The following is a 24,462-nucleotide window of genomic DNA, read 5'->3' on the forward strand; positions in this document are numbered from 1 at the left end:
TGAAAATTGGTAATGATGAATGCACCCAGCTGCTGTACCAGTTTGTCCTGGTAGGATCTTCTTGCCTTTTCCTTTGGCAGGCTTAGGGCCAGCTGGGGACTGGGGGTTGTGTTACCATCCTGGCAAGACTGGAAATGAGGGATGAAATGCCCACATCTGGCTTTAGGGAAGGAGCTGCTTCTTCAGGTCCTAATTCTGCCACTTAGTGGGAGCTGTTTGAATTCAAGGAGTGCCTGTTTGAATAATCTGGGGAGAGGGAAATTAGTTCAGATTAAGTGTTTAAATGCTGCTCTGTCAAGAAGCATGTGTTTGCTGGCTGCTCTGTCAAGAAGCAGTGAGGGCTCAGCAGTGTCCTTGGATTTTGGCACACTTGAGGATTGTCTTCCCAAAACACTGGACCTGGAGTGTGTGCCTGACTGTGTCTCTTTGCTTACTTGCTGTATACCCGTGGAAGTTACTTGAGATCGATGGCCCCAGGCCACATCCTTCAAGATGGGGATGTTTTTGCATAGTCTGTCACTTGTGGGATGCTGGGCAGTGCGTGGTGCTGCTGCCATTCCTGATGGGTGCCTTGGGAGGGAACTCCTGGGAGGATGGGAGTTTGCAGGAAGGATGTGCTCAGCATTCACACCTGGCAGCTGGAGAAGGTGCTGTCTGACAGGCACAAACACTTTCCAGCTCCCTTGTACACGACATAAACCAGGCAGGCTGAGCTCCCAATCTTGGCCGAAAGCAGCTTCAGCCAAAATGTGCTTTTTATCTGCAGTGAAAGCTGGGCAGGGTGGCCTGCTGGTGCATGGGCAGCAGCACCTTTCAGCACTCCTGCAGGCTGTAAAAGCTGGGCAGGCTGCACTTGCAATATGCCTCATTTCATCTACCTGAAAATGGTGCCCCAGCTTCCCTTCAATCATTTAAGCTCCCTTGCTCTCTGACACACTTTCCGCTGACAGTAATTCTGCGAGCGCTCGTCGGGCATTTACTGCCATCACTGGAGGAAATACTGATGGCTTCAAATGGGATCATTTCCTTCCTGATGGACAGCAAGCACCTGTGGGAGTCCTAATAGCTGTGCAGTGTCTGTGAGCAGGGAAGGGAGGCTGGTGCAGCTCTCTGCAGCGAGGCGCCTGCAGGCCCTGAGGAGGAAATTGGAGGAGAGGGGGAAAATCACGCCTGGCTGCCCCTGGAGCTCTGGAGCAGCTTCAGATTTTGTGTATCCACCTCCCCCCTGGGTGATGGTGGACAGGGCTTTATACCAAAAACATGGACAGCTCTCATTCCTGTGGATTTCCTTGGCCCCTTGCTGAAGTGAAGGTGTTTGCTGTGTGCATTCTTACTTTTATTGTCTCCTAAATGAGTGTTAAACACTCTGTTTCCAGGCACTTCCTACTGCTTCCTACTCCTCCTTCCTACTAGGAAGGAGAGGACTGGATTTTTCCTTGAGTAACTGAAAAGGAAGGGAACAGATTCACCCCTTTTCTCCTCAGTATTTAAAAACAATTACTGCTCAGCACTGTATCATTATTTATTCAGATCTCGTGCAAACAAAAAGAGCAATCAGAGCCTTGTAAATTCAACGTGGATTGAAATGCATTTAAAAGAATAGTAAACTGACCTTCCTTTTTGTAATTTTGGACTATGTTTTGTTGAAGTAACATTTTTCCAAGCTGTCTGTACTTGATACACTGTCTTTGGGGTCCTAGAAGCAAAGGTCTTAATTCTTGGGAGACATAACAAGTGGGCATTCAGCAAAGTATGGCAGCTTGCTCTTCAGCTATTCATAGGTGACAGGAATATATCCTCTGGTAATAAATTTGAGTATTTCAATTACAGTAAGTTTCTTGGTTCATCCACTTGTATTTTTAAGTTAAATCATGTATCATAAACCTGCAAACCAGTGTCAGCTTCAAATGTCTTAACATTTCCAAATCTGCCTTGTCAAAAAGTCATCTTATTCTTGAGCTAAACATGTGACAGGGTCAAAGCAAATGTGATGCATTTTAAAAAGCAGGACCTAAACTCATCTGGAATATGTCAGCTGTGAAAGGAGAATTGCAGTCCAAGGTTAAACAAGCAAGGATTTCATTTGCAATCATTTTAATTGATATTGATTGCGCTGCTTGAATGTCGGGTCAAAGCAAAAAAGTCACTTCAAATCCAGACTCTTGTTTCTGCCTTTTAAAACAGCTTTGGTGTCTTTGGCTGAGAGGCTGGGGGGTGCTTGAGTTATGTTTGCAGTGGAGTTCGCAGTGGGGGAGAAGAGAGGGCTGGAAAGTAAAACAAACAAGAGTGTGCTGTATTACAGGAGAAGTGAGGAGTTCCCCACGGGTGGGAGTCCAGCCGGGCATGCCAGCAGACGGCTTCCCCAGGGCTCTGGACAGTCAGTCTGGGCTGGCCTCCTGCCACGGGGGCGTCCAGCAAGGAGCCTCGGGGCTGAGCTTGGGCTCAGCCTGCCCCTGCTGTCCTCAGTGCCAGCCCACCCTGCCCACAGCTCTCCAGGCAGAGCTCAAACTGCTCCCTTCTCCCGCTCTTAAACGTGCTGCTGCTAATCTTTGAGGTCTCCAGTTGTGTTTGCTGCCTGTTCGCCCTGCTGAGTTCAAATTCAGTCGCCTTGGTGTGATCCTACCTGATGCCCTTCAGTGGTCTTTTCTTATCCCTTTTTTCTTTCCTCATTTCATTTGCCTGTTAGCTATTCATCTCTTCTTGTGCTGGCTCCTTTTCTTGCAGTGGTTTCTCTCTCTCTACAGACCTGTCTTCAAACCACACTTTAGTCTTTCATGTACATTTCTCATGTATCTCTCCAATATTATCTTTCCATTTGAATTGCTGTCTCCTGTGCCCCCTTTATGCAAATAAATGGGCAGTAGGTTGGTGTTAGTAGTGGTCCTGTCTGTAATGTGCTTTGTCTGCTTAGAAAGCAGGAGAACATTGTCAGCAATTGTTTCTGTGCTGCTGTTCTATAAGCTGGGTATCAGGTCAATAGGAATATTTAAAAATTAACCTACTTAAAAATAAATCTGTTTCAGGTCCTTTCTGAGCCAGGATCCCTCTCTGAACTATTAACCAATTGACAACCCTGCTGCTAATTGCATGATAAAGTTGATACAAGGATAGATGGTGCTCAGATCCTCAGGGGCTTTTCCACTGCAATTTTTTGAGAGAAGCTGGAGGCAGAAACATGGGCAAGCAGGGTCAGTTTCAGAGGCAGCCGTGTGTTTTATTTCCTTTGTGTGGATCCTTCTCCTGTTTGATGTTCAGTAGGATATTTCACATTGCCCAACTTGAGGAATAAGTGCTGCAGTGAAGAGCTGTGGAGAGAGAAGCTGGAGGCTGTCTTCCTTCTGGGAAATCAGCCCATATAATCTTGTGCAGCTGGCAGAGGCAGTCTGGCAGGAATGGAGTGTAACCAGTCCTTGGCTGAGTGTCTGATGGGCCCTGGGGATGGGGCATTGAAATGGACTTGGTTTTGCACCAGAGCTGCATTTTGAACTGATGCTCGAGGGCTAAGGATGGTTATTTTATTATCTATAGGTGTTATTTTTACCCTCTGCATCCCAGCAGCAGACTCGAGGGTTTTCATCTGGCTGTGTGGGTTTTGGATGCTTTCTTCAGGTTCTTTAAGTGTTCCCTGTGTATGAAAGGTATTTACAGCCACAGCCTTCCCCTGCATGCTTTCTGAGATCTCAGAGCTGTGTCAATTCAGAGGATTAAGGCTGAGTTTGAGATGGGCTGAGCAAACAGTCAGTGATAACTGCAGCCAGAGGATGGCTGTGGGATGTGAGCTTGTGCCAGGCTCCTCCAGGGCTGATCATTATTTCCTGATCAAACAGAAAACGTGGAGTCCATTGTGCAGAAGTGTCTTGCTGTGGCATTTTAGGGGTAAGAACAGTCTCATTGCAGAGCTGAGGGCTGTGCACCCACATTATTCCCAGCTTTACTTATAAACTGGGCAGTGTGTACCTTGGAGTGTCTTTGGAGACTGCAGCTGTGCCTTGGTGACAGAAGAAAAATGATTTTTCAGGAAGGAGTGTTCCAAATGATTAGGGGTTCCTGCCAGATCTGCTGCAAGCAGAGGTGCAATTGCATAACTAGCTTGGGCTGATAGTGATGGAAAATGAATCACAAAGATTTTTATAGTGGACACTCAAAATCTGTTGCAGGGCCAGCTTGGGTTGCCAGCCTTGGCCAGGGTCTTTTGAGTGAATTTCACAGCTGCTGGTGTGTGAGGTGTTCCAGGCAGAGCTGGAGGAGGTACCACAACCCCATCTTCAGATGAAGTGTGCTTTGGTGTCTGTACATCCACATAAACAAATAGGGAGATAGAATCTGTGTGTTTCATGGAGGAACTGCCAGGAAAGAGGCTCTGAAGAAAGGCCTGATTCTTCCTTATCTGTAACCATGCAGCCAATTAGAACCATCTGCACTCCGTCTGCAGCCCAGACAGACAAGGGGCTGCAGATGGAGAGGCTGTAGCCTGCCCTGGAAGGTGTCAGAGGAATTCTGAAGTGAGGACAGGTAGGAAGACAGTCCTGGAAGCAATGAATAGTAAGGAACAAAACAGTTTTCTGTATTCTGGAGCAAGATTTAGCAGTCTTGTTTCTGGAACTGAGAAGAGAAAATGGGCTTGGACAAAGGGATTTACTGCACCTGTGACTGCAAAGGTGGTCAGGTCTGCAGACTCCTGGGGTGGGCAGAAACCACAAGGCTGATGTGAAAACCTATTGACTGTGGGGTCTGACTTCAGGTACTGTCACTGTGTGAATCTGCAGGGTTTACCTGATGTGCAGAGGGTGAAAATATCTGCTGCTCTGGGCTTGCCTTGGGGGAAGGCTCCAGTGGGGCAGTTTGTCAGGAGGCCAGTCTCACCTGCAGGCTGGGATTTCTGGATTAAAGTAAGTCAAGGTGCATCAATAAATGTCCCCTCTTGTGATGTACTGTATATTCTGGATGTGCTTAAATTTTCCAGCAATTGCCTGTGCACAAGCCCAGATGCACATCCAAAAATAGTAAGCTCTTGTGCTAAGTGAGGTCCCCAACTTGGAGGTCATAAACTTGAGTAATAGAGCAATCACTGGAAGGCTCTTTTAGTAGAGGAAATAGAAAGGAAACAAAGGAGGCAAGAACAGAAGCCCATTAGCCCCCTCCTGCTCTGTGCCTGGGGCTGCAGGTCTGCATTCAGCAGCCCAGGGCACAGCCTCTGTCACCCTGTGCCAGCAAGGACATGCTGAGCTCCTGTCCTGCCTTCCCAGGAAAAACTCCGGAGGGCTGTGTCCTCTGCTGGAGCAGGGAGAAGAGGGACTCTGGAGTGGCTTTTCCTGTCACACCAACGTGGCTTTGTCCCCGTGGCTGCCCCAGGTCTCCCCCACTGTCCCCCCACTGGAGGCAGGAGCAGCCTTGGGGCTTCATTCACGGCTGTTTGGAAAGTGCTTGAGATTCTTGGATGGCACTACAAGTGAATGAATTATTTCCTTGGCTTTGATCCAGCTATAGCTGTATTTCATGAATTAATTTTGCTAGTAGCTCAGCAATGAGACAAGCCTTAAATCTCCAGACAAAATAGGGATGAAAAGCTGCATTTCAAAGTAGGAAATTTTGTAGGATTCAGGAAGGAGAAAAACAGAGATTTGCAGACCAGTTCTGTGGTGAAAGGAATCTGAAAACCTGCAGTGAATGTGCTCTGGGTACCAAGGGAAGACTTTCCCCAAAGCATTAACAGGCCCAACCACCATGTGAAGCCCGAGTTTAAACCAAAATGGTAATTTATTGGCTTTGAAGGCATCCTTAGAAGTGAATATTGCCCCTCAGGCCAGGAGTGCATCATTGGCTGGTGCTCTCAGGTGGTGGCATTTCCCTGCCCCAGCCTCCTTTCTCCCCCATCAGGGGTCCATGCCACCTCATGCAGCATCTTCCTTGCAGCTGCTCTCACATCACAAGCTGCATCTGGCTTCGTGAAGAAGTGCATGTTTGTGGTGATCCCTATTTCTAATGTCTTGCTGAATATCAGTTAGCAGATACCATTTTCAGGTGACAAGTTTTTGATTAGTTTTGATTTTGATTTAGTTACTGAAGATTAGCAATTTGATTCTTATCTCAGTGGCTTCCCAGTAAACAGCACAATATGACCTTCTTCAACTGGAATCTTGAACTGCTGCTTTCAAGTGTTATCTTTAAACTAAAAACCAAAGTGAGAAGTTAACACTGATTTATATTCTTCTATCATTCATGGAGAGTAATGCCAGACAGGTATTTTCCTTGCTCTTTCCTAGTAATGAACTTGGCAAGCTGAGCTGTGTTCTGGTGTGTTCTGTGCCTCCAAGCCAGTGCTAATTATTTTAATTTTGGTGGAAGAGTTGTATCTTTGGGGGTTTTCACCTTGATATATCTGTGTGTGCCCTAAGAGGAGCCTCCAGCCCCCCAGGACTCCTGTGCAAGGTGTTCAGAGGGTGGGTGCTGGCTGATCCTCTGGGAGCCTGGGCTGGAATTGAAACAGCTCTATTTTATTGCCTTATTTCTAATTGCCATGTCTGTGACCCTAAAGTGCCTGTGCATCATCTCACTTCCCAGGGAAGGGTAACTTTAAACAAGTGAGTGATTTGGAGTGGAATCAGCATGTTGCACACTGAGGCAGTCAATTCACTAATTAAAGGAGAGGGGGAGGAAGTAATCTGGAGCAATCAGCAGGGCATTTCATTCCAGTTCCTAATTTTCTTTTTTTGTTGGGCTTCAGTTTTTGAGAGACTAGAGAGCTAATGATTTTCATGAGCTCTTTTGCAGCACTGAAGGTGTGTGCATTGATGTGAGCAGTTTGTATTGTGATCTCCATTCATGTAAGATACAAATACCTGTCATGTAACTGCTTGAGTCAAAAGGAAGGTGCTTAGAAAAATATCTGTGGCTGAGTTTTGGCATAATAAGCAGTGCTTTTAGGGTATTTCCTAATCTATTTACTTCACATTAAAAATAATTGGAATAGATATCCTGTGAAATATTCCCATAAGAATTCCATTTTTATCCTTGAGCAGTTAATAAAAGGCATGAGGGAGAAACGTATCTAGCTGTAGTGACCCAATGTCATAGTGATTTGTCATATTATTTCTTCAACTCCTTCTCCACACGGTGTGCATAGAGAGAGAGTTTGGTACTCTGTCACTGGGAGTTCAGCTTGCAGTCCTCAGAGATGCCAGGGATAGCAGAGTAATTCCCTTCTCTGATCTCACTTCCAGTGTTAATCATTATGACATGACATACCTGCTTTAAACTGTGCTTGGATTGTGTGTTACAGCCTGGTTCAGGGCAGACACTTAACACTTAGAAGTGTTCAACCTCTGTTGTGTGTTTGGATCCCATTGATCTCTCTGGCTCGGGGAATTTGTGGTAGGGCTTTAGAAGTGCCTTTCTCCATATGAATGCTGCTGTGAATCAGAGACTGTCAGCCCCAGGGGGGGTCTGATGCTTCTCAGATCAGAAACAAAACAAAACCCACCTCTGTTTCAGCTGAACAGTTTAAGGCTTCCCTTCAGGTTGCTGATTTGCTCATGTGCTGTTGACTTATGGTTTCTGAGTTAATCTGAAGTGAGCTCATTTTCATACCCAGTTTCAAACACCTAGCCTGGAGAATATTCATCCTAATCTAATCTAAAATTACTGTTTGTGTTGTGCATGCCTAATTATTCATCTTAAGTCATCTCTGGAAGATACATATTCTCTTGTTTGTGTTTTTATTCAATATTTATACAGCTTAATGCTTAAAGGTAGCTGCAAATAACATAAAGAATTTACCATTCTCTTTTTTCATCTCCTTTACAGAAGGACATGTCACTAAAGCCTCAGGAGCGGAAGGAGAAATGGGAGAGGCATCCAGGCAAGAAACCCAGAGAATCTGAGAACTGTGTGTCTGCTGAGCCAAGTGAGAATGGCCACAACAACGATGCGGGGAGCTCGGAGAGAGAGGCAGAGAGAGGCAAGGAGAGGATGAAGAAGAAACTCCCCTTGAAGCCGTCCAAACAGGTAGGGAAACACTTCTCACCTGAAGAGACTCTTGGCCTTGGGCACTGTCAAGTGTTGTCCTTGCTGGGAGGTGAGGTGTCCTTGTAATTGGCTTCTCTGGTTACCTGTGCTGGTGGAAACAATGCCTCTTAGAAGACTTGAGGCCGCGTGCACAAATTCCGCCTTGAGGGCAGGCTCCATAAGCTGAAGTGGAAGCCAGGTGCACTGGGTAATGCAGGAAGGAGCAGACCTCCCTGGTGTCTGCAGCTTTGGGACGCTGCAGTGATTCATACAGTAGATTTGTGGCCCTGATGGTCTTGAGCTCAAGCAGGAATCATCCATCAGATCATAACCTCCCTTGGATGATTTGTGCTGGGCCGTGTGCACCTGGAAGTTACAGACTTGTGTGTTCATCTCATGGCTGGAGTTTGACTTACCCCAAAACAGAGTGTTGAGGAGGAGAGACTATTTGAGCATTTTAGAAGTGGAAAGTCATTTTGCAGGAAGCTGTGCTCTGGGCAGTCTTTCCTGTGTACCCTTCTAAAATGTGCTGGAGCGTTAATGAATGGAGAGTTGTGATGCTGGAGGGAATTATTCCAGCGACTCCATCTGAGCCACAGTGTGTGCAGAGGGGCAGGTGACAAAGAAAAGGCTCTGAGGCTGGCAGGCTCTTTATCACTAACTGCTGCTCAGCAGGGAGGTTTGTGAGTGACTGTGTGTGCATTCATGGGCTGGCAGTCCCATGGCACAGCAGCATCTCTCCGTGGACACTTTCCCAGTTGTCCCTAACAGGGTGCCAAGTGGCAGCCAGTGGGAAAAGCAGTGTGCTTGACCTTCCAGCATTTGTTCCGAGCTAGGAAACACACAAAGATGAAAAAAGTGGTTTTTATTCTCCATTTCTCCAGCAGAAAAAGAGCTGTTTAACTCAAGCCACCTTCTGTTCTGTGAAACTAATCCTGTGTGTGTGCCAGACAGCCAAAGATTGAATTGTCCAGTTACTGGAAATGTTTTTTCAGACTTGCAATACTTTAACATTTAAAAATATGGTGAAGGTTATGTCATGTAACCCTCCCCTATAACTTCTCCACCACATACCCTTTTGTGTTTCAGCATATTGATTTAGAAGGGCTCATCACATTTTAAGTTAGAGATTCTCATGATCTGGTGGAAGTTGTTTCTTCAGTTCTGTTACACTGCAGGAAATCCAGTGCATGGCAGGGATTTGCATAGTTGTGGATTTGTGAGACTTTAGAGGGGAGGTTCCCCCTTCCTGCAGGAGGAAAAGGTTGTTAACAGTGACATCTTCTACATGAAATTTAAAACTCTGTTTCACATGGTTGTGTCCACCAGGGATTTCATGGCACTTCTTAGAAGCCTCTGGGGTAAGAGATTTTGTTGCACTGGCAGACTCTGATTTCTCTCATACTCTGCTGCCTTAGTTTACCAAATATTTAGTTTATTGGTTATTCAGCTTTGAAAAATGAGGATGTTCTTACTTATTTCTTCTGAATAGTATTTGGCTGCCATCAGTGGTTAAACAGTGGATTTGCTGCCACATTCATAAAAATCTGAATTCAACTTCCATTGTTTAATTTATTTTTTTTTAAACCTGTAAGGATAAGTAACAAACTCTAAAAAGAATGAGGAGCTTGCACAAAGAGTATAAAAGAAAATCTGTGATGAGTGACTCATTAATACATGGTGCCTCTTTAAATAAGTCACACTTAGAATTCCTCTCTTGTTGGAAAGGGAGGTTTTTTAAATACCTGCTATTATCCTAGCTGATACAGTTGTGAAAACCAGACACGTTTGGAGGTCTGTAAACTTGATGAAAGTAGCAGCAAAATCTAAGCTACATAAACTAGGCTATTCTTAGTTCAAACTCATTATGCAAATGATATTGACAAATTCAATAATTTTTCTTTCTTTTTAGTAATCAAAAAGTTCACACCTAGAATTCTGGCATTTCCTGCCAAGCTGTCTGGACAAATTTTCTGTAATATTAAGTTTCCTGGAATTTAGGGGATGAATTTTGCATCTCAGGGTTATTAAACATAGGTTTATACTTAATTTGGATAGCTTACTGTAATTAATGCTAATTATATTGAGATGTTGCTTAGAAATTACTGTTCAATTTGAAGCTTTCCTTCTACTCTCATCCCTTCTCTTCACAATACTACTGAATTGTCATCTTTTCTATGCAGCCTTCTCTAATAAATCAAATTGGGCATTATAATTATGGCATTCTGCTAATCCTTGTAGAGAGGTGCAAAGTGGTAAGCTGATTTCAGTGCCAGGTTGTCTGCTTTGTTTAGAAAATTAGATTTATACTTCACTCCATTTGACAAACCATCCAGATTGCTATTGCTGCTGAATATTTGGTTGTTCTGTACCTCTGGCTATGGGGAGAGGGCTGCAGGAACCAATCTGTCCTTTCCAGCCTATTACTCCCAGCTGTGTATAAAAATCATTCAAACACATTTATCTCTTGCTGTAACTAAGCAGAGGGAGGAAAAGGCATTTCAAATGGTCCTTTTGTCCGAGATTTGTCAGAGTTTGGGGCTGCTGTCAACACATGAACACAGGGAAAGGTGCTGACTTCACACTGCTGTTCTGCAGTGGGCAGCAACAAAAGCACTTGCAATCACCAGGATCAGGTGTGTCATGGAGTGAGAAAGTGTTCAAAGCTGTGGTGTATTTTGGTGTAGCCAGAGTGGCCTGCAGTAAATCCAGCCCCTCTGAAAGGCTGTGCCTGCCTCCAACACAGGAGCATTCCTTAAAGTTGAGTTCATTGCCTTTCCAAAAGGCCACGTCCAAAGCTGACCCAGTGGCTGGGGAAAGGAATCCCCACCACAACTGCAGACAGTGCTGGTGAGGGAGAGCAGCCTGTCACCCCCTTGAAGGGATTTAAAGGTTGGATGTATAATTTGATTAAATTAAGTGGTACATAAAAGATGAAACCTCTTAGTTACACTGCTCCCTTATGTGTCCGATGTTGCTCTGGTTTTGGAGAATCACTCTTGAACTTTGAGCCAGTCTTTGATTAGCCTGAGCTGAGCTGTTCTTCTCTTTGCTGGTTTCATTTTTGGAGTTGCTTATTCCTCTGATGTCTGAGCACTGTGGATGTAGAACAGTTGGGGTTTTGATTTTTTCCCTTTTTTCTGACCTTTGGGACACATTGCCCTTTCTGTACAATCGCCCTGAAAAGAGTTGGGGCTAATAGGAAAGAGTTGCTGTTATTTCCAGTTAGTTTAACCTCAAGCTCTGTGTTTAGTCAGCTTGGGAGCATCATGGTGTGTTGAATATATTTAGCTGTTAAATGCTGCTGTAATAACACAGTGTTCTGCAGATAGTCATTTGTCACGAAGATTAGTGTCTTACACCTCCTCCTTCCTTTTCTCACCCACTGTTTAAATCACCCGAGATGAGGGAGAGTCTCAGAGAAGCTGAGGAGAGCAGGGTGCTGCAGTATTTAGTGCTCATAAATAGCCTGCTGGGTTTGGAGCCTGGGAGGAGAGGGCAGGGGAGTTAACAGGTCGTGTTTCTCTGGAGGTGTGACATCCCCGAGACTTGAGCAGAGCTTCCTGGAGGGAGGGAAGGCACAGCTGATTCCCCAGCCTCATTCACTGCCCAGCCCTCCCCAAACTGCTGAGTGCTGTTGGTGATTAATGGATCGTGTTGCTGGACTGGAACTGCTAAATTGCATTAACAAGTTTGATTACCTATTCATGTGGTTTCTCTGTGATGCTCATCATCTCGTTATCCAACATTCATTAAGGGATATAACACCCTCCCTGCCCCCCAGGAGGGCTGTGCTCTGGGTTACTGCTGATCTGAGCTAAAGGTGATACACTAAGTCATTTTTTCCATCCAGGATGCAGGTTGTTTCTTCTGATGTCGAGGTGAAAATTGATAGCTCCTTTTCAAACCATTTACATACCCTTGGCCCCATTTGTGCATGGTGGTGAGGGCCTTCCCAAGGCAGAGAGAAACAATCTAGAAACTCATCTGGATAAAGAAATACTGTGGAAAATTTCCTTTGGCATCATACAGCTCGTGCTGGTAGTTGGGCAATAGGACCGTGCGGCTGCTGGAGTTTTACTTGTATTTTTCAGATAATGGTAAATAGTATTTATCATGCTTGGATGTGAAGCCACTGGTGGGCTGGAGGCAGTGTGTGCTTAGTGGTGCACGGTTCAGAGGCTGAAATGTCCCTTTCTTAGCTGAGGTTCAGCAGCCATGTAGGAGAGTGAGTCTGAAAAATAACCTTTGGAGTCTTTGTCTTTAGCCAGAGGACATGGATATGCCTGTTCTTCCATGCTTTAATAATGTAGCATTTGGAAGCTGAATTGTGTTTAAGAGGGTCTAGATAGTAACTTATTCTGTTACCTTCAGTATCTCAGTTACTAAAACCCAATGAATTCTAGGCAGTCAGCTTACAGGGGAAAAAAAATAAGAAAAAGAAGAAAGGTTGCCTTTAATGTGGGTTTTGGGGATTGGTTTGGTTTGGTGTGTGCTGCTTTGGTGTTTGCATTTCACTGCTTTTGAACACTGAAATTATACAAACTAGTTTCTTTTTGTTTCTAATTGATGTTACCCTTTTTTTGTTAGCAGATATTGTTATTTAAACCTTCTTTGAAACTAAACAACAAAGCCAGAGGAAAAAAGTCCATTTTCTTTTAATCAGCAAAACGTTGCTTAAAAGCAGGATCCATTTCTACCTTTGTAAGTACAAGACTGTACAATTTGGACATGAAAGCTCTTGCAGGGAGAGCTTAAAAAAGTGTTGGCTGGGAGAGCAGGGCTGATAAGGCAGTGCCATTACCTGTGTGCAGCCTCTGTCCCAGACCTTTGGCCAGATCTGTCTGGACAGGAAAACCAGGGTTTGGCTGCCCCCAGTGCTCTGGTCCATCCAGAGTGGACGTGGCTGGAGTGAGATCACCAGGCTCAGAGAGTTGTGGTGCTGGGCTCCAGCAAAGCCTTCCCAAACACCAACTCCCTCCTGAACTTCTGCACAGCCTGGCTGGCTCCAAAGCTCCCGATGAGGCTGTAGGGCAGGGTCCTGGCCCCGGGGATTTGGGAGGAGCCCTTGTTTGGGCTGCAGGCACAGCCACAGATGGCCCTGCCCTGCTCTCTCACGCTAATCTGCGGCTGCAGAGGCTCCACAGCTGCCTGGGAAACCACTGGGGAGCAACGGTGCAGAGCACTGAAATGGGCAGCACAGCATCCAGGCATTAGCTTTGCTAATCCAGGGCCTGAAATCAGCCTCATTTCAATCAATAGCAATCTGTTTGCACTGTCAGGAACTAATTTAAAAATCTGCTCTAAGTCCTGGTTAGGCACTTGGTATTCTGTTTTTTTGGATCAAAGTAGAGGGAAGCAGTGGGCATAGCACAGCAGTGGCAGGAGGAGGAAAAATCCTTTGTAAATAAAAAGTGGATGTTTATTTCCCAAATGAAACCCTGCTATTACAAAGAAGTGCTGTTGTTTTTGCTAAATTTATCCAAGAATTCATCAAGATTCTTGAAGTGGCTGCAGAGCTCGCTCTGCAGCAGAGGGAGAACTTTGCAGTGTGTGTAGTTTGTTTAAAATGCTGTACCAACACTAGACCGTTAAAGTCTGCATTATAGCTGTGGCACAGGTAACTTCATCATGGGATTGCAGCCACCTTTGGAGAGCTACAGCACAGTTTCCATAACAGATTTCTGTAACACACTGCTTCAGGAGTAGTGCAAAACAGTGCCATAAACCCTCTGGGAACTGTGACAGGAGGCAGCCTTTGCTTAAGCCAGAAAAAATGTATTTCAAAACACTCTGCAGTTCTGGTGGGGAAACATAAATTGAAGAGATCATGCTTATTAGAATTGTGGGGTGTCCAATACTTTTTAGGCTAATGCTGAAGAATGAAACAGAAGCATGTGCTGGATTTTACCACACTGCAAATATTATTTTCTGAACAGTGATGTAAAGCATGTTTTGGCTGCTGGAAGTGGAATATATAAGAGAATGTGCCTTTGTCTTTTTCACTGGATAGTGAAATGCTTGTCAGGAACAGTCGGTTCCTCTTCAGTAGCTGACCTTCCTTTGCCAGTGTGGGTGCTCCAAGTGCCCCACTTGGCTCTGCTTTCATGGAGCTCTCCTGATTGTTTCAGAGAGGCTCAGCTGCCTGTGCTGGCTTGGGCAGGGCTGGCTCACCTGGCCAGCATTTCACTGCCATGGGCTTTTCTTGAGTGGGGTCAGAGCAGGCAGGGCTTGGGGGGCTCTGGGGATGCAGTGAGCTCTATATTTTAAAACTCTTGCTGGTCGCCTTTAACTTCTCTGCCTGCATTGAGATGACTGATAATGGCTTTAGGTCGCATTTGCTTAAATATAGCCTCAGAGAGGAGCAGAATAAAGGGAAACAAGGCGATCCTCTCTTCTCGATGACAGTCTCTAAGTAGCTGTGAATGAATCTCATTACAGCAGCTTCTTTTGAAAGGGAGAAATAAAAAGGAAATTTCATTGCTAACAACTTATGTGGCATTAGATGCTATAAAAAAGGTTGGTGGTGGTCATTGGTTACATTGTTATAAAAGAAGAGCTAAATGGTCTGTAATTTAGAGAAGGGGATTTAATTACATGAAGTAATTTACAGGAAGCTATAACCACTTGTATCTTTTTCTCTGTTGAATATAATTGGTTGACACAATGCACTAAGTTGTCTTTCTTTCCTTCTTCCGTCCTCTGACTTTATCTTATTTGTGGGTTATTTTGGGAAGGTACCAAGATAAGGCACTTCTGTTGGATCTTGTGATTTTAGCCAGTTGAAAAATGGAGTAGTGTGGGCTATTTGAATGGATTCAGAGCCCTGGCTGGAGGTTTTTATTGCACATCTCTTCATAGCTGTGAGGACGTGTTCCAGGTGTCCTGTGAGATGTTTAGGGACATTATCCCCAGGTTTAGTGTGGATGCTGCAGGAGGAGCTAGGACCCTGAGGGAGCCACAGTCTTTTTGGATGTTGTTTTTCTGATTTGGACAAGAAGAATCTAAAAGATTCCTTCATGTTGATTTAAGCACTAGCTGCCCAATATTTTAGCTAACTTTGCAGAAGAGGCTGGGATCTGTTACCTAATTGTAGCCTCTGTTCCTCTGCTTGCACCACATATCTGCAGTGATACTTGGGATGATCACAGGTATTTTTATTGGTGTGATGAAGCACAGTTGCTGCAGACAGCCAATATTCCTCTCCTAGCACACTTACCAGTGTGATGACTAAACCATCTGTGCCACAGCAGTCTAAATCTGAGCTGATTTCAAACAAACAAAATGACATCCCAATGTCACAGGTGGTTGAGGCAGGATAAATACCTTTTCCATGAGGTACTGTTACTTTCCTCATGCAGAACTTGTCCTTGCTGACTGCTGGCCGTGGCTCTCAGCTTCTGCAGGAGGCTGCTGGGGTACCCAGCGTGCCAGGATTGCTTTGGCAGCTGCCAGTCCTTGCCTGAAGTCATCCAGTGGCTCTGCTCCAGCTGACTTGGCTTTCCTTGTGGCAGCCTCTCAGAGCTGAGCTGTGTTCCACCTCTCAATCCCTCTGTTCCATCTCTCGGAGCTGAGCTGTGTTCCACCTCTCAATCCCTGTGGAAACCTCTCAGAGCTGAGCTGTGTTCCACCTCTCAATCCCTGTGTTCCACCTCTCAGAGCTGAGCTGTGTTCCACCTCTCAATCCCTGTGTTCCATCTCTCAGAGCTGAGCTGTGTTCCACCTCTCAATCCCTGTGTTCCATCTCTCAGAGCTGAGCTGTGTTCCACCTCTCAATCCCTGTGGAAACCTCCCAGAGCTGAGCTGTGTTCCACCTCTCGATCCCTGTGTTCCATCTCTCAGTCACTCTCTCTCCCAATCTGCAGCCTCAGGCAGTGTTACCCACATCCCTCAGTCTCTTTCTGGGTGGATTCTTAAGGGAGATAATTTTCATACTCCTGCCTGATGGATGGTTTACACGAGCTGTTGAGAACATGCACAGCTTGAGTGAGCACATCTTTGGTTCCAAGGCATCTCTTAGGTAAAATAAGCACTTGCATTTTTCCTTCAAGCAAGGTTATTAGTAGCTATTCAGGTGAATGCCATTGCACAATTGTTTTGGCAGAATCAGTCTATTTTCCCTGATGTTTTGTCTTAAAGAAACATCAAAACTAAATAAAGCCAGCAGGAGTTTGTGATAGATTTAAAGCTCTTCCAAACTTACTGGTTGGGAGAGTCCTATGATGTAGTTGGGTAGGCATCTTTTAACTCAAAAGGTGAAATATGTTGTGTCTGTATGTTGGTTTTTCCAGCTATTAGCACTCTAAGTTGATTCTAAAATTTTTCTGAAGTTGAGCCTTGAAATTAATTTATTTTAAAAAATCCTAGCAAGGTTTTATGTGTTAATTTTAGAATTATACTTGTTATCATTATATTTAGGAATTAACCCTTGTTATCATTATATGCAAAAGTTGGGGCTCTTTTTTTTTCTTTCTGGTAGCTTTCTTTCAATTTTGCTTTTTTCTGCAGTCAGAATTGTTGAGATTACAAAGCAAGGTATTCCTTGGGTAGCTGCTGGATTTCTTGGTGTCTAAAATTAACTGTGTAAATAAGTGCAGGTTTTTTAATTTAGAACCAAATCTTTTATCTTCACCTTTTCTTCCCCATTCCGCTTTTTTCTGGTTAAAGGGTTTCAGTTCAGCTCCGGGGAAAGGAGCACAGGCTCAGTTCTTCCTTCATCTGCAGATCCACTGCCAGCTGAAGTTGGATATTAGCAATGGGCTTCACTTTGCTCTCTGACATTTCCTCTTACAGCTCTGCTTGACTCATTGAACTAAATAATAAAAACAAGGAAAAAAACTCTTTCCAGGGGAAATCTTATCCACTGGAATAGCATTGCTAAAAGAATGCAGGGAGGAGGTAATGGATCAAGAAGGGGGTGTTGTCCAGGGCAGCCTGAGTAACAGTGCCATGATGAGCAGCCCTGTGATGCTGTAACATTGCAGCCTCCTGGAAAGTGGTACTAGAGCTCATGAAGTTGTTTTTCTGGTGGTTCTCAAAACTTTCAAGTGGTCATAGGGGCAATATTTTATAATTTGACATGACATTTATTGGCTGTAGTGTCAGTCATAAATATCTCTTAGGAGTTAGAGCTTCAGTCCTTTTAGGATGGAAGCTGGAGGTAGCTCAGCTAACAATTGTGGAGTACATCTGCAGCTTTAACATGAAAAAAATGAATGTTCCAGTTTCCAGTTACTTTTTAGCTCCTGTGGAGCAATTTCAGTGTATAAAGGTGTAAATGGGGATGACAAAAAGAGCCATATTGTGAGTGTTGCCTGAACTGAGGGCTTTGAACTTGTTCCACATTTGTACGTGTGCTCCTTTCCTTCCCGGTTCAGACTGCGAAAAGCGACGATATAAAGTATTTATTCTTTCCTTACTGCATAGGAATAACCATAACAGCTGAACAAAGTAGAGCTCCTCAAAACCCAAACCCCATTCTGCAGAGCTGGGTTTGGTGTTTTCCCACCGTGTGTCCATGCCCTGTGTCAGAGGGGCTGGCAGTGTCACCTGGAACGTTCCTGGGCTGTGGTGCTGCGATGGCTGGGAGCCACTGGAGATCTCCTCCCCATTCTCGTCTCTCACTTTCCTTGCCACTGCCTCATTTTGTTCATAAAGCAGCTTGTAATTGAGTGTTTGACAAAGAAGTGTTTACAAGCAGTGTTTCTTGTGCATAACTGCCTAGCTGAGGGGAATAACAATTTGGGTCTGAATTTCAGCCCTCCTTTGTCACTGTCGTATCATCGTCAGTGGCAGAGCTGTCTCTGCTTGAAGAGAAAGATGGATTAAAATTGTTTCAGGGCATGGCACCCAAATGGGAATGTGTGGTCTTGGAAGAAGCTGCCAGCTTTTCTTTGTGGCCCCTGCTTGTCCTTTTGTCAATGTCCTGATATTGAGTGCACCAAGGTGTTAATTAATTACCAGGTGAGGTGACTTAGGGGTTTTTACACCCCTGGAGTCTGCTGTTTTAGGGGGAATTCTATTCTAGCCGTATGAAATGTGAATGTTGGAGTTCTGCCTTCTCTAAGCATTGTGGTGGGTGAGATGCTGTCCTGATCTGTGTGGGGGTATGGTTGGAGTTCAGTCTTCATGGGTTGAAAATGGCAGTGCAGATGGGACCGGTGTAATCAAAATAAAAGCAGTGTTTAGCTATCACACAGGAAGAAAGGGGCTCTAGGATTAAGCTTTTTAGTTCAGGCAGCATGTGGGTGTTTCAATTGTCCATGCTAAAACCCTTCTGCAAATTATGCCAACTGGGCAGGGTGTGAAGGGAATAGAAGCGATGAAGTTATGCATGAGTAAGGAACAGCTCAGGCTTTATTTAGACCCATTATAGGCCATTAGCAAAGGGGTTTTTTTCCTTTTGAGGGGGGTGCCTTTTAAGGGGCTGTTTGCTGGAATTAGCATGTTCAGGAGTGATGGGAGCAAGCCAAGGCAATCCCTAGAATCACCCACAAATAACCAGAGGCACACGGAGTCCAGGCTCACTCCAGCTTGGGGGGCTGAATGGGATGGTTCCCTTTAATGCTGGTACCAGTCTGTGACTCAAACCCTCACACAGAGTGAAAAGAAGTAAATCACAACATATGAAACAAAAGTCATGCAGTCAGGCATGAGTAAGAGTGGTACTCAGCATTGTGGCCAGTGAGATTAACTCCTTTCCTGCTGCTTGATGCAAGCCTGAAGTGATTTCTGTAGCAAGTTTGCCAGTGTCAAATCTGCTTTTCTGGGTAGAGTTACTGCTTATTGGCTGGTACTGGTGTGTTGAGCAAAACCAGACCAACAGTCAGAGCTTTACTGACACAACCAGGAGAGGGTTAATGTGATGACTGCACTGCTCAGAGCATCTGTGAATTAATGCTGTTGCTTGTCAGAGTTATTTGACTGTAGCTATGTACTGAACTGGTAAATTCCTGTAAGGAGATGACCACACCACTCTCACATCCAGAGTGACTTGTATTTGTCCTCATGCAAAGAACTGCAGGTGTTTTGCTAAGACATCTTCCAAATCCCCATAGTCTTGTTCTGAATCATCCTGCTGCTTTGAGGAGCTTGGTAAATAAACAGTGTGGTTTTATATGCCTGTACAAATGCTGGTCTCTTACAGCTGGGTATTTCCTCCCTGTTTACCTGACTTGTCAAGAGCAGAGGCAGAAGAAAAATGTCTGTGACAGCTTTTTTTTTTTTTTTTTTTTTTTTTTTTTTCCCTTCCCTGATAGTGAAGCAAAGGAATAAAAGGATTATTTTTTTTTTTCCCCAGACAGTCTACCCATAGCAGGAGCACCAGGGACCTCTGGTAAATTGATCAAGGAACATATTTGACCTTAGGGCTGCTTGTTAGAGAACATTGTTATAGGCACGTTGTAATAGCAGATGTAATGAAGTCTGCATTGTCCCAGAGAAAAAAACAAAACAGCAGCATGTTTTGTGGTGGGTTTTGTATTGGTGTTGGTAGGGTTTTTTTTTTGTGTGTGTGTGTTATTTAGTAGGAGCTGTATTGTTGTCTGATAACCTTGGGTCACCTCAAATAGGCATAAGCCTAAGGCAGAGCCAAAAGCAGATATTTTGGTAGTTAGAGGTTTCAATGACCCAAGAAACAGGGAAAGAATATTTTTCAGGAATTAGGTATCTTTATAGTGCTTTGTGTTCATCCAGCTATCACATACCTTTGTAAAGATGATTTCAAAAACCCATTTTTATTTGCTGCAGCTTTTGAGTCCTAGCTGTTTGAATTGCATATTTTTCTTAACTTTTCTCCAGTTATACAATTACCACCACTCTGGATCTCAGCATTTACTGACCTGCCAGTGCACTTTAAGAATAGGGATTTATTTACAGTCCCATGATAGCTGGTCATCACAAATGATTATTTTTCTATGAGAGTGTTCCAGTGGCTTGAGACTTGATGCTTGTGAAGTCTGAATACATCTATGTGTTCTTCCTATGAATTAAAAGCTACAGGAGAGGATAAACTTTGTTGGGAGTTTGCTCCCTGTGAGGGTGGGGAGGCCCTGGCTCAGACTGCCCAGAGCTGCCCCATCCCTGGAAGTGTCCAAGTCCAGGTTGGATGGGGCTGAAATTGCCCCCATAAGGGTTCAGTTAGTTGGGAGCCCAAATCCCAGTGACTTGTTGATGCAATGTGCCCCTTGTTCACTTCAGCATTTACACAAATCCCACAAATTAAGTTTACTCTCATTTCTGATTTCATATTCTGACACCTTTCGCTAGAATTAATGTCTCTCTTCTACTTTGATAGACCCAGGCACATAAAATGTACAAGCTGTTTTAAGATGTTTGTTGTGCTCCTTTAATGAGACTCAAAATAGAATTTCTGATCATTGCAGAGGCTTCCTTCTGTGGCATCATGTGCTCATTTTCCTAATGGTTATTATTTATTTATTTTGGCAGAATGTCTGTAACTTCCATGGGCAATAACCGGAATTTCTACTGCTTCAGCTGTGTTCATTTGCAGGCTGTAGAAAAGGAGAGGATTTTTGCAGCCCTCAGCACCACGTGGCCCACATTGATCAGGTGTATCCTGCTGTTCAGGGACCTGTGGAGATGAGCTGTCACAGCCTCAGGTGCTTCTGCTAAACCTGCTAAAAAGCTGAAGGGCTTTTTCACTTGCTTCCTGCAGCAAAGGCTGTTAATTCAACCACACAAATGGGAGCCCTTAGTTAATTCCTAGTTAGGTGTTGACACACTTGTTGACTTGGAGCTTGTTCTGACAGAATTAGGATTTAATCAGCAGAAGTCAGTCTTTTCTTTCTACCTATCGAAAAAATGAGCTGTTTCCATTGCTGAACTATATATGCTACAATAAAAATTAAGCAAGTGCTGCATTCTTTTTCACTATCAGATAGTGTCTTTACCTAGTAGTCACTCTGTAAGGTATTAACTTGTAAGTGATATTTTTTATTTCTGTATTAAATATGAATCTTGATCTCTAGCATAATGGTACTTGGTATCTGAGTTGGGCTTTTTTTAGGTTTCCAGACTCTGCAGACACATAATTTTAAAACCCCTTCTCTTTGTTCTCCTCAAAAAATAACTCTGGGAGAGGAGCAGAGGCCATATTCTGGCTAGTGGTGCTAGTTGGTAAAGTTGTTGAGTTTAAAGGATTTGTGCTATCAAGTTGTGCTGCCAGATTATTGGGCAAGAGTATGAATTGCTTACCCACCCTTTGTGTGGCTGCTTATCTGTAATGGGGAGAAAATAATTTTTATTTAATTTTTTTAAATGGTTGCAATACACAGAAGAAAAGTAGCAGGGAACATGATGATTATTGTATTACCATACAGGAAAATACAACACTATATTTTCAACCTAAAGAAGGAAAAGAGGAGGTCATTGCTGTAGGAGTCTGGGTCTTGCAGGGTGTGAGGGACCAGCCTTAAGCTGTGGAACCTCATCATCCACAGGCTTGTCTGGATTTGGAAGCAGCACTGGCACATCAGCTCAGAGCTGACTCAGAGCACAGCAGGCTGGTTCAGATGGAGGACAGGGGAGAAGGGACTCCATCCAAGCCAGGATTTCTGCATCATGCCAGATGAATGTGCCAGGTCAGGTGCCCAGGATGGGTGCCAGCATCGGGTTTCAAGGACTTGCTTAGAGGTGCTGAGCACCATTCAATGATTTAATCCAGCAAGAACCTTGCAGAAATCTCTGGCAATTGCTGAGGATGATCTAATGCTGGTATTAATCATCATCTCATGATTGAAAACTAGGTGTGAGTGCTGAGGGTGTTTCCACAGCACAAACCCAGGCAAGGATCTTGATAGCAAACTCGCTGAGTCAGTTTTTAAGCCTAACCATTTTATTTTTCTTAATTATATACCCTCTAAAAGTCTTCTAGGGTGAAGAGCTAGTTAGAAGTACTGAATGTGTAATTTTGTGGGTTTTTGTCCTTGGTAACTGGCTTCTTGGGCAGCTTTAGGAAGGAATAGATCCAGTTAAGGAAGCTTGAAATAGGGCTCAGGTACCTACTTCTCTGAAATAGCCCCAGTTGATTATGAGCTTAGAGTGTGAAATGTACATAGAGCTGATTGCAGTGAGCCAAACAGGCTTGCCAAGGAAAAAAAAAAATCTGCAATTCAGTGTTAAGTCATTTATTTTGTTCTTCTCAGAAGTGGCATTTGCTTATATGTTGCCCTTAGCTCAGAGACCCAGACCTCCACCTCTCATGTGGCTCTCTGCTCCTCCTGCAGTGAGTGCAGGAGCCCTTTGCTTTCCTCACTGACCTGAGGTGGGAAGTGGCAAAAGGAGTTGTCAAGGTCTAACTGGGTGTGAGGGTGGCAGATCTGTGCTTCAGGGGGTTTGGCATCCAAAAGATTTTTCCTACCAGAAGATGGGAGGGAAATAGCAGCTGCTGGTGGGTTGTGTTGGCACCTCCGGTGTTGGTGGCTTGCATTCTGTTTGCTGAAACTGACTGGAAAATATTCCAAATTCTTAAAATTCTGCCTGCCCAGCAAAATCCATGGGGAGTGTGGCATTCCTGGGCATGGGAATGATTGCCTCATTTAGCAACAAGTAATGACTATTCAGTGGCATAGGCTTCAGCAGAGAGGAGGAGCAGGAATGCAGGCCCATGGGGATGCCAGCTTGTTAACCTGGGCTGCCTTGGGCTCTGCTACCTCATGTGTGCTACCTGGAAGGAAATCTGGGGTGCATTCATCCATGTCACAGCCCAAGCTTGGCTTTGCTGTGTACGTGTTCCCGTGGAGCTGCTCATGTGGAAGGGGGACAGTTGGGCTTTGTGTGAGTGTGAATGCATGTGCATGTCTGTCAGGTTTACTCCTGCAGCTTAACTTAATTCATTACATAAAGCCTGTTTGTCACACATGGCTTTAAATATCCACGGGCCAGTCTCATGTACTAACTGCAGTGTCAGTTGTAAATACAGTGAGGAAGGGAGTGCAGTTTGCCTCAGATCCAAGCACAGGGGATGAACGTGGCCTGTGATGGGAATCCTGCTCCTGACCCAGGCCTGTACCTCCCTTCATTGAAGCACCAGAGGTTCAAGTGACTTGTCAAAGGCTGCAAAGCAAGGGAGCAGCTCCACTGACATTTGATATCAGGAGCCTTCTGCTTCCCAGTCTGCTGCTGATTTACACTTTCATCCTTCAGTACACATAACTGCTGCTTGAATTAAGCCGTGACACATCTTCACTTCAGTGTAAAATGATTTCAAGTTAGACCTTGCAAAAGGAATGTTGTTCCTCCCGCAAACACCGCGCAGGTTCAGCCCGTTCCCACCTGGTCCTTGTGCCAGTTCAGCAGCACCAGCTAATAAATTACAATTATTGAGGTCTCAATCCATCATGTCTGAGGCATGGTGTTGCCTGTTCCACTGCATTGACCGGGGCCGTTTGCTGGCTGCTAATGTGCTGCTTTTACTCTGTCTTGTCCCGTAATGATGGCATCCCTTGTACCAATTTGAATCCTATTAGATTGCAATTAATTTCTCTCTGCTGCAAACTGAGGCTGAGTCAAGTGCTGTTCAGTGCAGAGCTTACAACACGGATGTATCACAAGGGTGAAGTGCTAAGAACCCAGCCTGAACAATTTTTTAATCTGTGCTTCATGTTCCCCAACTTCCCTAATGGCACTAATTAGCAAAGCAAATTCCTTGCTTTGGGAGCATGAGTGTGAGCAAGTGAGGAGCAGAAGGATATAACTGGTTTGAGAATGAGAATCAGAAAGGGGGGCAATTGCAGAAAGCTGTTCTTGTGTGGGAGGGATCTCTGCCTGCAGGTACAAGAGGTTTTTATTTCACTGCAGTGGGACATTCTGCTACAAGACTTGTTGAGCTGGCTTTGTTTCACAGTGAGTCATTTAATGCATGGAAAGTCCTGCTGCAGGATCCATGAGGATCCTATTCAGGCATTGCTTTGATGTTCTTGGTAGGAGAGTGCCTGGGCAAGGTTAGTGCTGTGTTAGGATCAATGTTTCTCTGGCAGTGCAGGTGCAGCCTCACGGGCACAGTCAATACACAGGTGCATTGAAACTCCTCCCTGAGAGGGAAATCTTCAGGGCCCCAGGAAATCTCTGAGTGGTCTTCCTCAGCTCTGTTTCTATAAACATCCAGAGAATGCCAAGACACAGTGCAGTCACTTGGAGAATAGCTAAAGTTGCTCCATGGAGGAAAATTGAAAAAAAAAACCTGTCTTGGGACAAGACCCCCCCATCTGTCCTTCTTGGTTGTCAATGCAGTGCTGGAGCTGTGCTTTCAGTGCTCAATAAATATGTAAATGTCAGCATGCAGTCATAAAACAGTTTTGTTTTGTAGTTCAAGTTCAGATTTTGGAGAAGGAGCTTGATTGCACCATCACAATGCGGTTTCTCCTGGACAGATTGATCCTTGGAAGCAAACTAGATTAATACGAGGAGGAGACGGATTTAGAATTCATCCTTCTCTGT

At 44.6% G+C, this 24,462-nt stretch overlaps 1 protein-coding gene across 16 annotated transcripts in view; it reads left to right on the forward strand.

The window, feature by feature from the left end:
* FBRSL1 (fibrosin like 1) overlaps positions 1-24,462 on the forward strand; it is a 503,927-nt gene that overhangs the window by 128,744 nt on the left and 350,721 nt on the right. For all 16 annotated transcript variants that reach the window (XM_036393034.2, XM_036393041.2, XM_036393046.2 and 13 more), the window contains exon 2: positions 7,804-8,004. In XM_036393034.2, coding sequence (XP_036248927.1) covers positions 7,804-8,004 — 201 coding nt within the window. The remainder of the gene's footprint in view (positions 1-7,803; positions 8,005-24,462) is intronic.

This window comes from Molothrus ater, chromosome 18 (assembly GCF_012460135.2).
Source record: "Molothrus ater isolate BHLD 08-10-18 breed brown headed cowbird chromosome 18, BPBGC_Mater_1.1, whole genome shotgun sequence".
Classification (NCBI taxonomy): Eukaryota; Metazoa; Chordata; class Aves; order Passeriformes; family Icteridae; genus Molothrus; species Molothrus ater.